The 11,307-nt window shown below is 41.2% G+C and overlaps 1 protein-coding gene across 3 annotated transcripts in view; it reads left to right on the top strand.

The window, feature by feature from the left end:
* Positions 1 to 215: 215 nt before the first annotated feature.
* Positions 216 to 11,307, top strand: part of LOC122549018 (NEDD4-like E3 ubiquitin-protein ligase WWP1) — a 158,163-nt gene continuing 147,071 nt past the window's right edge. The window contains exons 1-2 of one of the 3 annotated variants that reach the window (XM_043688141.1): positions 216 to 429; positions 4,044 to 4,131. In XM_043688141.1, coding sequence (XP_043544076.1) covers positions 4,108 to 4,131 — 24 coding nt within the window. In that variant the 5' untranslated portion in view covers positions 216 to 429; positions 4,044 to 4,107. The remainder of the gene's footprint in view (positions 430 to 4,043; positions 4,132 to 11,307) is intronic. The other 2 variants (XM_043688140.1, XM_043688142.1) reach the window with 2 other exon arrangements.

Raw genomic sequence — 11,307 nt, 5'->3', positions numbered from 1 at the left:
GACCTGAGGCACTCTGTGTTTTCATTTCAGAATTGCAGCATCACCGGCATTTCGCTTTTGTTTCTCGAACAGGCAATACCGCCTGAGAATGTTTGTGGGCGGGGCCTGACCACCTTTTGCTCAGTGCATTTCCAGAGGCGCAATTGGCCGGGTCCTTCAGCACGGACGTGCTGCTGCTGGGGCTGCCCTCACAGTGACTCTGCGCGTCGCTGGACAACACGCGCGAGGAGCACCGCCCTCACGTGCGCGTGGCACGGACCGATGGCGCGGTGCGCGTGCGCGTGCGTATGCGCACGCGCACTCACGAGGTGACGGTGCCGCGCCGGGGATGGGGATTGGCGAGCGGGGCTGCGCGGCGGAGCCGAGAGACAGGGAGTGAAGGGGAGCCGGAGCGGCAGGGCCAGGGAGGAGGAGGAGGCCTTTAAACAGGTGAGCGGCGCAGGCCCCTGGCAGCCGGGTTGCCAATGGTGACCGTTTGCCTGTGTCTGCGGTTTGGATGTTGTTCTCCTTTGGCCCACTCCTCGCTCGGTCTCTGTTCTTGCCGGAGTTGTCAGTGATGGAGATGGAGGAGGCTGCAAGCCGGGCCCTGCCTCCCCTTCTCTCAGGGCAGGCGGCGGCGGAGGAGGCCGAGGCCGAGGCCCGGACCCCTGAGCCTGCGGAGGTACCCCCGGCCAAGGCCTGGGGCACGGCGTCTGGGAAGGGGGAGAGAGAACATGGAGCTAGCTGCTGATCCGGCTTTCCAGCCGACACACTCAATCCGGATTGTGCAGAATAGATATGTTGTATTAATTTAAAACTTATTGTCAAAGGAGTGGACATTTGCAGCATGCTATCCCTCTCCGGGACTGTTTGTTTTCTTTAAAATTGCTGATACATGGATGAGAGTTGGCCAGGGCCAGCCGGGAGAGATGGGTTTGGTATGTGTTTGGGACTCGAGTGGATACTTGTCTGGTCTCTGTCTTCGTGTCGGGAGGATGAGATGGTTTGTGGGGGTGGGTGGTTGTTGTTTGTGAGAAAGGACCATTGCAATTCCAAATGCATGCTGCCCTCCTGGCAATTACAAAGTATCCCTGACCATGACGAAGCAGCAGCACGTCTTAATACTTGTACACAAGCGCTTTTGGCTAAAATCTTTCTCGGTCTTCGTGCTGTTGGGCATTAGTGTCCAGGGCATCCGATGTGATCGGAGAGAGAAAACGGCGTTTGCAAGTTTTACCGTTTGACGAAACGCATTTTCCTCGGGGTGTTTTTAAAATGTTTTCTGGATTCCTGTCAGCTGTAGTTGTCTCCCCGCCCGCCCCTTGCTTACAAGGTCCAAGATCCGAGAATTCCTTGATTCCTCTGCCTCTGCTGACAGAAGTAGAATATTGCAGCATCTTATTACTGGGCCGTTTTGGAGGCCTGGTACTATTTGCGAGTCTGCAGCCCGATGAGCTGTTTACAGCTTTATAATTACCGTGTATAGATGGATTTTTAAACCTCTCATATGAAAAGGAAAATTATAGCTGTAGTGGTGCACTGTCCTTGCCCAAATAACAGCTGCCACAATTCAGGAAAGCCCTGTAAATCTACTGAATTTACAGATATGTATGTTTTAAAAGAAAAAAAAGTATGTTTTCTGTAAAATCAAAGAAATCATAACATCAAATGTAAATATAATTGCTACAGGAAGATGTGTGTTGAGTGCAAAGCCCCCATTTCTGTTGTGTTTAAAAATGCATTAGTTTACTGTTTGGTTTGTTTATGGCTTATACAAAGGTTATTGGTTGTCAGCATTCAAATTAATGTCCAAAATAGTCTTTGTAGTTGAAACTGTTCCTTACATTGCAGGTCTTGCATTCTGTTCATGCTAAGCATTTATGTTGAGAGCTTTTTTCAACAAAAACTTGACTTGTGTCAAGCCTGATACTTATATTTATATTGAATGTTTGATTTTCAAACACAGCCCTTGAAGCTTAGTTTGCTGAGGCCACCTGGACAATTACTTTTAAGTTGCAGATGTTTGCTAAATCACCTCATTTGATAGCTAGTCCGTTTGTACTACTGTATAGGATTGCATGAGCCCTTGGTTTGACCAATGACAGAGTAAAGCTTTTTCAGTTACTGCACTTTGGAGTTGTTGCATTTATGGTCTTGTGTATTTGATTTTCCTATAAATCAGAAAAGGGTAAAAATAAGTAAAAGAACACCTTTTCAAAAAAAAAAGACTCTTGTGGTTTGACATCAGTTTAGCTCGATTTTTAAACTGTTATTCAAGAAGTGGGCAATGGATAAAGCAGGGAATTACAGGCCAGTCATTCTAACTTCAGTAGTGGGGAGACTATTGGAAGCAGTTCTGAAGTACATCATTAATCTGCCTTTGGAGAGACAAGAATTCACCAAGAATAGTCAGTGTGGCGTTGTTAAGTGGAGGTCATGTCTGTCCAATTTAATTGAATTTTTCAAAGAGGTGTCTGGGTATGTAGATGAGGGCAATGCATTGGATGTGATCGATTGAAAGTAAGGTCTCGTATGGGAGACTGATAGGCTTTCCCCTGGTCAACCTTTGCTATGAGATCAAAGGAAATTTGGCTAATTGAATCCAGAATTGACTGAATGATAGGAAGCAAAGGCTCATGTTTGAGAGGTGACTGGAAGCCTGTATCTATTGAGATTCTGGGATGGAAATGTGTTGCTGGAAAAGCGCAGCAGGTCAGGCAGCATCTAGGGAACAGGAGAATCGACGTTTCGGGCATTAGCCCTTCTTCAGGAATGAGGAAAGATCTCCAGCATCTGCAGACCTCACTTTCTCCTCTATTGAGATTCTGCAGACTTCAGTATTGTGGCCCTTGCTGTTTGTAGTATATATAATTTGGTTTAGACTTGAATGTAGGAGGGTTGAGCAGCAAGTTCACAGTACAAAAATTGGTGAGGTGGTAAATAGAGAGTTGGACAGCCTTAGATTACAGGGGATATCGATGAGCTGATCAGTGGCAAATGGAATTCAATCCAGATAAGTGTGAGGTGATGCACTTGTTCAGGGAAACCTAGCAAGAGATTATGCGATGAATGGGTTGGACCCTGGGAAGCACTGAGGATCAGAGGGAGCCTGGTGTGCATCTCCACTGGTCCCTTGAGGTAGTGGGACAGGTGGATAAAGTGGTTAAGAAGTATATAGAAACTTGCCATTATTATTGAGATTTTTAAAATTGTGGGGCATAGACCAGGGTAGACATGATGTTTCTTCATTTAATTAGTTGTTTATCTTTGGAATCTATTAATGCAGAGAGTTTTGGAGATTTGGCTGTTGAATACATTTAAGGCAAAAGTTGTTATAATTTTGGGTACTGAGGGAAATAAGAGAGATAATGTGAAAAAGTAGAGTTTTGGTGGAACATCAGAATTTTTCTTATTCATTCATGTGATGGAGGTGTTGTTGGCTGGGCCAATATTTATTGTTCATCCCTCGTGGCCCTTGAAGGTAGTGGTGAGCTACCACCTTGTACCAATGAATTCTCTGTGCTGTTGGTTGAATCAAAGTGCTGTTAGGGAGTTCCAGGATTTTGACCCAATGACACTGAAGGAACAGCAATATATTTGCAAGTCAGGATGGTAAATGGCTTGGAGGGAAAGTTGCAGGTTCTGGTATTCCCATGTATCTGTTCTCCCTGTCCTAATGGTAATGGTCATGGATTTGGAAGGAGCTGTCTAAGGAATTTGGTGAATTTATTACCTGCAGAGCAGGTTCGAAGGATTGAATTGCCTCCTTCAGTTCCTGTTTCTTATATCTTAGATAAAATGGAAATATTTTGGCACCCTGACATCACACACAAATGTATGAAGGCAAGAAGACCAGGGAAGTCTTTATTTTTACAGTCGTGCTGAGGGCAGTCATATTGATTACTGAAGATGTCATTAAGGAAAAGCACAAAACTAAAAATCTGAAACAAGAATTGTTGGGTATTTGTTCAAGGCAATAATACAAATGAGTACTTTGACATAAACTTATCATAATTTTTTGTTTAATTTTCTGACTTGAAATGTCACTTGAAATGTGCTGGAAGCTTGACGATGGAGAGAGAATAGCACCTCCTGAAGTAACAGGAACAAAGGAAGCTTGTAAAACAAATGTCAGGGAGAGAAAGTTGGAAGGTGAGTTATTTCGTGTTGTATCATGCTTCTCCTCTTGGTTGACTGCTATGAGAGAAATTAATTTAGGTATCACCTTGTCAAAGAATGGTTCATACCATTAGGAAATTGGGGGTGGGAAAGCATTAGTTACAAAAATGGAAAACAAAATTATAGTAACACGATGTTATGTGTTTTTCTTATGAAGAATATCTTACACTCTATTGAGAGACTGTTTACAGTATAAAAGTAAAATTGTCATAGTCCCAGAGGACCATAAAGCTGCTCTGTTAGCAGAGAATTGACTGGTGATAGTTTAACCTGAGGGTCACCATGCCTCAGGTGAGGTTGAGAAGGGGGAGCTTTCATGTTATCTCATCCACTACAGAAATTGAAGCTGCTCTGCATTGCAAACTAGCCATCCAGCCAACGGAGTAATCAGCACCTGGTTATATATGTGAAAACAATAGTTGAATTGTTTTCCATGCAGTGTTATTGCATCATTTTGCAGCTCTGCTGAGATGAATTCGAGAAGTGATAACACTCGTTTGTGAAAGCCCAATTGTAAAGACGTAAAAAATTGACAGTAATGTGTCAAAAAACTATTGGAAAAAGGCCTGAAATTGGATATTTGGAATTATTTTCTTTAAAGTGATGATTTTATTTTGTCTTCACCTTTGCAGCAGTGCGTTTTGTTAATGCGAATTCGCTATGACGAGATTGACGAATTGGAAACACTGTTTCTAAAGTACGAACCTTTTAAAGCGTGTTTTGGTTATAATGTGATTCCCGCCCTATTAGTTTAAATGGTACCACTATTACGCGTTTTCTGTATAACATGGGATTGCACGAGAACGGAGCTACCTCTTATAGCAGAACTGACTTTGTAATCAAATTGATCAACCAGGTGTTGCTTTGTGGTAGATGTTATTTATTTGGAAAAGGCATTGTAAAAGCAATTGCTATTAGATCAGCCGCGCCAAGTGCCCTGCTAGCTCAATTGAATAGTGTCTATTCAACACCAATTTATCAATTGGAAAAACACCAGCTTTTGGTGCAGACTGTTTTAGCTTATCTAAAACAGGAGCCAGGTAAATGGGCTATATTTCCTACCATAAACAAGACTTCTTTCCATCAAATATTTGCGAGAAATATTGTTTTTCTTCTATGGGAAGGTCATAATGTATCAATAATTTGATATAAGCATAGATTTAAGATTTCATTTTTCACAAACCATCATGAATAACAGTTCCATGTTTTTCCAATTGGACTTGCATGTAATTTATTCAACAACAATACTTGGTTTCTGATCTTTTGAATTGACCTTGGTAGGACAAGGGATGTTATTGTTGTAAGATTAGGGTTTAAAAATTAACATTAGGAGAAAATATCCTGCAGAGGAGGGGGAATAGTAATTGGTTGTCATTTATTACCAAATACCTTTTTTAAAATACGTTTTATTTCTTGTTTTACCCTCATATTACTTTTGGATGGTGCTTTATCATGATGAAATTTCTCCAAATATTTTACAAATAATTTCTGTATTCTTGTTTGGAGTAAAATGTGTGAATTTATCTTTATTCTAGTGTACCCGATGTAAGTTGTATAAATACTAATAATTTCAGAGCTTAATTACAAAACATTCCAGATCTCAATAGGCACTTGTGTCCCTACTGCTGAGCCAGGAGGTTCAGGTTCAAGTCCCTCCTGCTCCATAAGTGTGTATTAACGTCTCTGAACACGTTGCTTTAAAAAAATCTTAATCCTGGATCTTAGTGCTCTGATGATATGGTAGTGTCCCTAACTCTGGACCACAAAGCCTGGGTTCATATCTGCTTCAGAAGTGTGTAATGACCTCTCTGGTTGATTAGAAAGTATTTAAAATTAGATAGCTACTTATGAGTTAACATAAGAGGATTCAGAAAGTGAGTAGAAGAGTGAGATTAGACTGCTTGCTGCAAGGGGAAATTGAACAGTAACAAGTTTGAAGGGCAGAATGGTCTGTTTCTATATTGTAACATTGATAACTGCAAAAAGGTTAAAGTTATAATAATATAGTTAATTCCAGACCTTCGAGGCTTTTGCAGTGCAGTGGTGATTTCCCAATCTCTGGAGCACAAAGTCTGGGTTTAAATCCCGCCTGTTCCAGAAGTATGTAATGACAATTCTGAACGGCTTGATTAGAAAATATTTAATTCCAGACCTCTGGTTTCTTGTGGCGCAATGGTAGTACCTCTGCTTTTGGGTCAGAAGATCCAGTTTCAAGTTCTGCTTGTCAGAGGTATGGTAGCACATGTCTGTATGGGTTAATTTAAAAATCTTCCAGATCTCAAAATCTAATGCAGAATCAGTGTAGAGTTTGTACTGTCAACTATAAACCAGTGTGCACAGGAAACTGGAACTGCTTTGGATTGCAGTTGACAGTATACACAGGGCATAAATGATAAAGTTAAACTTTTTTTCAAGTGGCAAATGAGATAAACAGAATTACACACTGTTCTGCATTGATTTAAGATGAAACAGATCACAAGATCCAATTTAATTCTAATCTGATGAATCATTATGTCAACATGTAAAGCCAATTAGAAAGGCATAGAACTGAAATTCATAGTGACTTCTCAAAAATGAAAATTTAAACCTGTTTTAATGTATAGAAAAATTGAACAGTGAAATTATTAACGTCCAGTTAGGAAATCCTTGAGTTTTGATTCAGGAAAAATGGTGGCAGCTGACTTCCAAGCTACCTTTGTGTTAATCAACTTGGACAGACTGAGATATTCTGGAGTAATAAATCTGTTTTCCACATCTCCTGCACCTTCTTATTGCATGTCTTGAAACAAGTATTAAATCAGAACTAATACGTTAAATATCACCTTGGCTCAGTTTCTTCTCAGTGAGTTGTGACTACCTGCTTGACGACTGAATCTAGATGGATGTTTCACTGGGGTACAGTGGGAGTATTATATTGTCAGAGAAGCCAATTTTGGCAGACTTATTAAACTCAAGTTCAAGAGCATCTTCTGTTCTTCATTGGTGTCTAACCCACGCTCATCCTGCAGCTAATATTATTCAAATCAGATTACATGCTCACTCATTTGATGTTTTTGGGGGAAAAACAACTGATTTATATGTCTTATAATGGATAATGTGCTTCAGGGCTAATCCAGTGGTTGGGAAGTATTTCATGTCCCAGGGCTGTGATAAAGGGCACGTGATAGACTTGTTGCATAAATAAAGTCCCTGGCATTAAAGTGGCACTGCAGTGAAGATATGGATATCACTTTCAGCCAGAAAGCAGAGTATTGTAGTCTTTTGGACTGTATTGAAATATATAGTTTGAGATTTTACAGAAGATTTGTAGCTCAGGTTGCTAGTTTGCTCGCTGAGCTGATGGGTTTGTTCTCCGATGTTTCATCACCATGCTAGGTAACATCCACAATGAGCCTGTGGTGAAGGATTAGTGTCTTATCTCGCTTGCTATTTTTGGATCTTGGTTTGTTGTGGTGGGTGACATCATTTCCAGTTCTGTTTCTGAGAGGTTGGCAAATGGGGTCCAAATCTATATGGAGTTGTTAATGGAGTTCTGATTTGAATGTCAGGCCTCTAGGAATTTCTGCACATGTATCTGATTGGCCTGTCCCAGGATGGATATATTGTCCCAATGGAACTGGTGTCCCTTTTTGTCTCTGTGTATGGATACCAGTGATTGTTGGACGTGTCTTTTGGTGGCTAGTTAGTGCATTTTTTTGCCTAGTGGCTAGTTTCCTGCCACTTTGTCCAGTGTAATGTTTGGAACAGCGTTTACCTGATAAGCACAGTCTGCCAATTCCTGCACAACAGACCTAAACAGGAAGACAACACGCCCAGAGACTGTAGTCACCCTACCATAGATCAAAGACATCTCTGAAATGACCACCAGACTACTCTGGCCCCGAGGCATCATGGTAGCCCACAAATCCACTATCAAACTAAACAACTACTGATGAAGGTAACGGGCCCCGTACCCACAACCAGCAGAACCAATGTGATATACAGATTACCCTGCAAGAACTGCACCAAATATTACTTTGAACAAACCGGCCAGAAACAAGCCACCAGGATACATGAGCACCAACTAGCCATCAAAAGACATGACCAACAATCACTTGTATCCATACACACAGACGGAGAGGAACACCAGCTCAAATGGGATAATAATCCATCCTGGGATAGACGTGCAGGAATTCCTAGAGGGCTGGCATTCAAACCAGCACTCCATTAACAACTTCATATAGAATTGAACTCCATTCACCAACCTCTCAAATACAGAACTGGAAATGATACCACCCACCAATGCAAACTAAGACCCATAAATAGCAAGTGGCACAAGACATCAATGTTTCACTGGAGGCTCACTAATGATGTTACCTAGCATAGTGACATAATGTCTGAGAACAGTCCCATCAGCTCAGCAAGCAAACCGATAACCTAAAATATATAGTGATATCTATTAGACTTTAGTTTCGACCACTGCTCTTTTGTTATGTTAATGATTAGGTATTGTGTATAATTGTATCATTTTCAAATTTAAAGTTAAATCACACAACACCTGGTTATAGTCCAACAGATTTATTTGGAAGCACTAGCTTTTAGAGCGTTGCACAAACCCATGATGAGGGAGCAGCACTCTGAAAGCTAGTGTTTCCAAATACACCTGTTGGACTATAATCAGGTGTTGTGTGATTTTTAACTTTGTACACCCCAGTCCAACACCGGCACCTCCAAATCATTTCAAATTTTATGATGACACAAAGCATGAAGGAAACTAACTCCGGTAAAGTGGAACCTGCAAGGGTAGAGCTTAGAACACCAAAGGACAGAAAACGAGTGGTTGATTTACATAGGCCTCTAAACTGTAGTGGTATGTTGGGGAAGGCCTAAACAAAGGAAGTTAGAAATGCAAACAATAAAGCTGCAATTCTGGGCAACTCTAATTTACATATAGATTTGGCTAATCAAAAGAATTGAGTCAATATTGTTGAGGAATTCTTGCGCTGTGTATAAGCTGGTTTCTGGATCAATATATTGGGGAGCTAACGAGAGAGCAGGCCATTTCAGACAGTATTATGAAATGAGAAAGGAATAATTGGCAACCTAGTTGCTCAAGATGAGGAAGAATGATCATTAGGTTAGTATTCTTTCAGGTGGAGAGTGATGTAGGTGGTTCTGAATCGAAATGAAACTACAGTGGTATGCACTACGAGTTGCAAAGGTAAATTGGGGAGCGCTTCTTAAATGGCTGACAGTGGATAGGCAATGACAAATATTTAAGTGAGGCATGGAGGAATTGCAACAATTGTTAATTCCTGACTGGCACAAAACCAAAACCGGAGAGGTGACCTGGTCGTATCTAACAATGGAAATTAGGATAGTATTATATCCAATTCAGGGTGTACAAAATGTCTAAAGAAAAAACATCCCTGAGGATTGGGAGTAGTTTAGATTTTAGCAAATGGGGGACAAAGGGATTGATTTATGAGAGGTAAAATAGTGTACAAGAAACATACAGGGATCATACAAACAGTAATTTATTTTAGAAATGTGAAGAGAAAAAGATAAGTGAAGCTAAGTGAAGGTCCCTTACAGTCAGAAACAGGGAAGTTACAATGGAGAACAAAGATGGCAGACTGATAAAATACAGGCTTTGATTCTGTCTTCACAACTGAGTACACAAATAATGCCCCAAAATGGGCACTTGAGGGTCTAATGAGAGGGAGGAACTGGAAAAAAAATTAGTAGTAGTATGGAAGTAGAGTTGGGGAAATTCATCATCAGTTTAATGGCTAATTAAATCCCAGTTTCCAAGAATCTTGTCTCTCCTGAAAGTCCAACTAATTTACATTCACTAGCTCTCACTTATCAACTCTTCTAGTTGTGTGCTTGAAAACCTCCTGTAGCTTTGTCCAGCATGACTTCCCTTTCATAAGTCCATGGTGACTGTGCGATCATACCACTGTTTTCCATGTGCTCTGCTATTAAATCTTTTAGAATGGACTTTAGCATTTTCTCTATTACCAATGTCAGGTCTATACATTTCTGTTTCCGCTCTGCATTTTTTTAAACAATGGGGTTGCATTAGTTACCCTCCAATCTATAGGAACTGTACCAGAAACTATAGAAATCTTGAATTATGTCCACCAATGTATCCACTTCCTTGTGCATTCTGAACTTTCAGAAAATTCTTGATAAAGTTACTGTGTACTGACATAGAGAACTGGTTGGCAGACAGGAAACAAAAAAAATGGAATAAACAGGTTTTTTTTCCAAATGGCACACAGTAAAGAAAGCAAATGGGTTGTTGGGTATTGCAGGATTAGTGCTTGGACCCCACCTATTCACTATATATTAATGATTTAGATGAGGGAGCTAAATGTAATATCTCTTTAGTCTGCAGGTGATACAAAGCTGGGTGGAAGGGTAAATTGTGAGGAGGGTGCAGCAAATCTTCAGTGTGATTTGAGCAAGTTGATTGAGTGGGCAGATGATTTGCAGATGAAGTATAATCTGGATAAGTGTAAGATATAGCAAAAAACGCAAAGCAGATTATCTGAATGACAGTAGATTGGGAAGAGGAATAGTGCAACAAGACCTGTGTCTTTGTAAACCAGTTGCTGAAAATAAGCATTCATGGTGCAGCAGGCAGTGAAGAAAGCTAATGGTATGTTGGCCTTTATCATGAGAGGATTCAAGTATAGGATCAGGGATGTTTTGCTGCAATTGTACAAGGCCTTAATGAGACTACGCTTGAATTACTGTGTGCAGGTTCTGTATCCTTATGTGAGGAAAGATGTTCTGGCGATAGAGAGAATGCAACAAAAATTTACCAGACTGATTCCTCTACATTGGGGAGACAGGACGCCTACTCGCAGAGCGCTTCAGAGAACATCTCCGGGACACACTCAACAATCAACCCCACCACCCCGTGGCCAAACACTTCAACTCCCCCTCCCACTCTGCCAAGGACCTGCATGTCTCCATCGCCACTCCCTTACCACCCGACGCCTGGAGGAAGAACGCTTCATCTTCTGCCTCGGGACCCTCCAACCCCATGGCATCAATGTGGATTTCACCAGTTTCCTCAGTTTCCCTATCCCCTCCCCCACCTAACCCCAGTTCCACCCTTCCAGCTCAGCACTGTCCTCATAACCTGTCCCACTTGTC

The sequence above is a fragment of the Chiloscyllium plagiosum genome, chromosome 4 (assembly GCF_004010195.1).
Source record: "Chiloscyllium plagiosum isolate BGI_BamShark_2017 chromosome 4, ASM401019v2, whole genome shotgun sequence".
Classification (NCBI taxonomy): Eukaryota; Metazoa; Chordata; class Chondrichthyes; order Orectolobiformes; family Hemiscylliidae; genus Chiloscyllium; species Chiloscyllium plagiosum.
The sequence above is the reverse complement of the archived record's forward strand: the minus strand, read 5'-3'. Positions and strand labels throughout refer to the sequence as shown.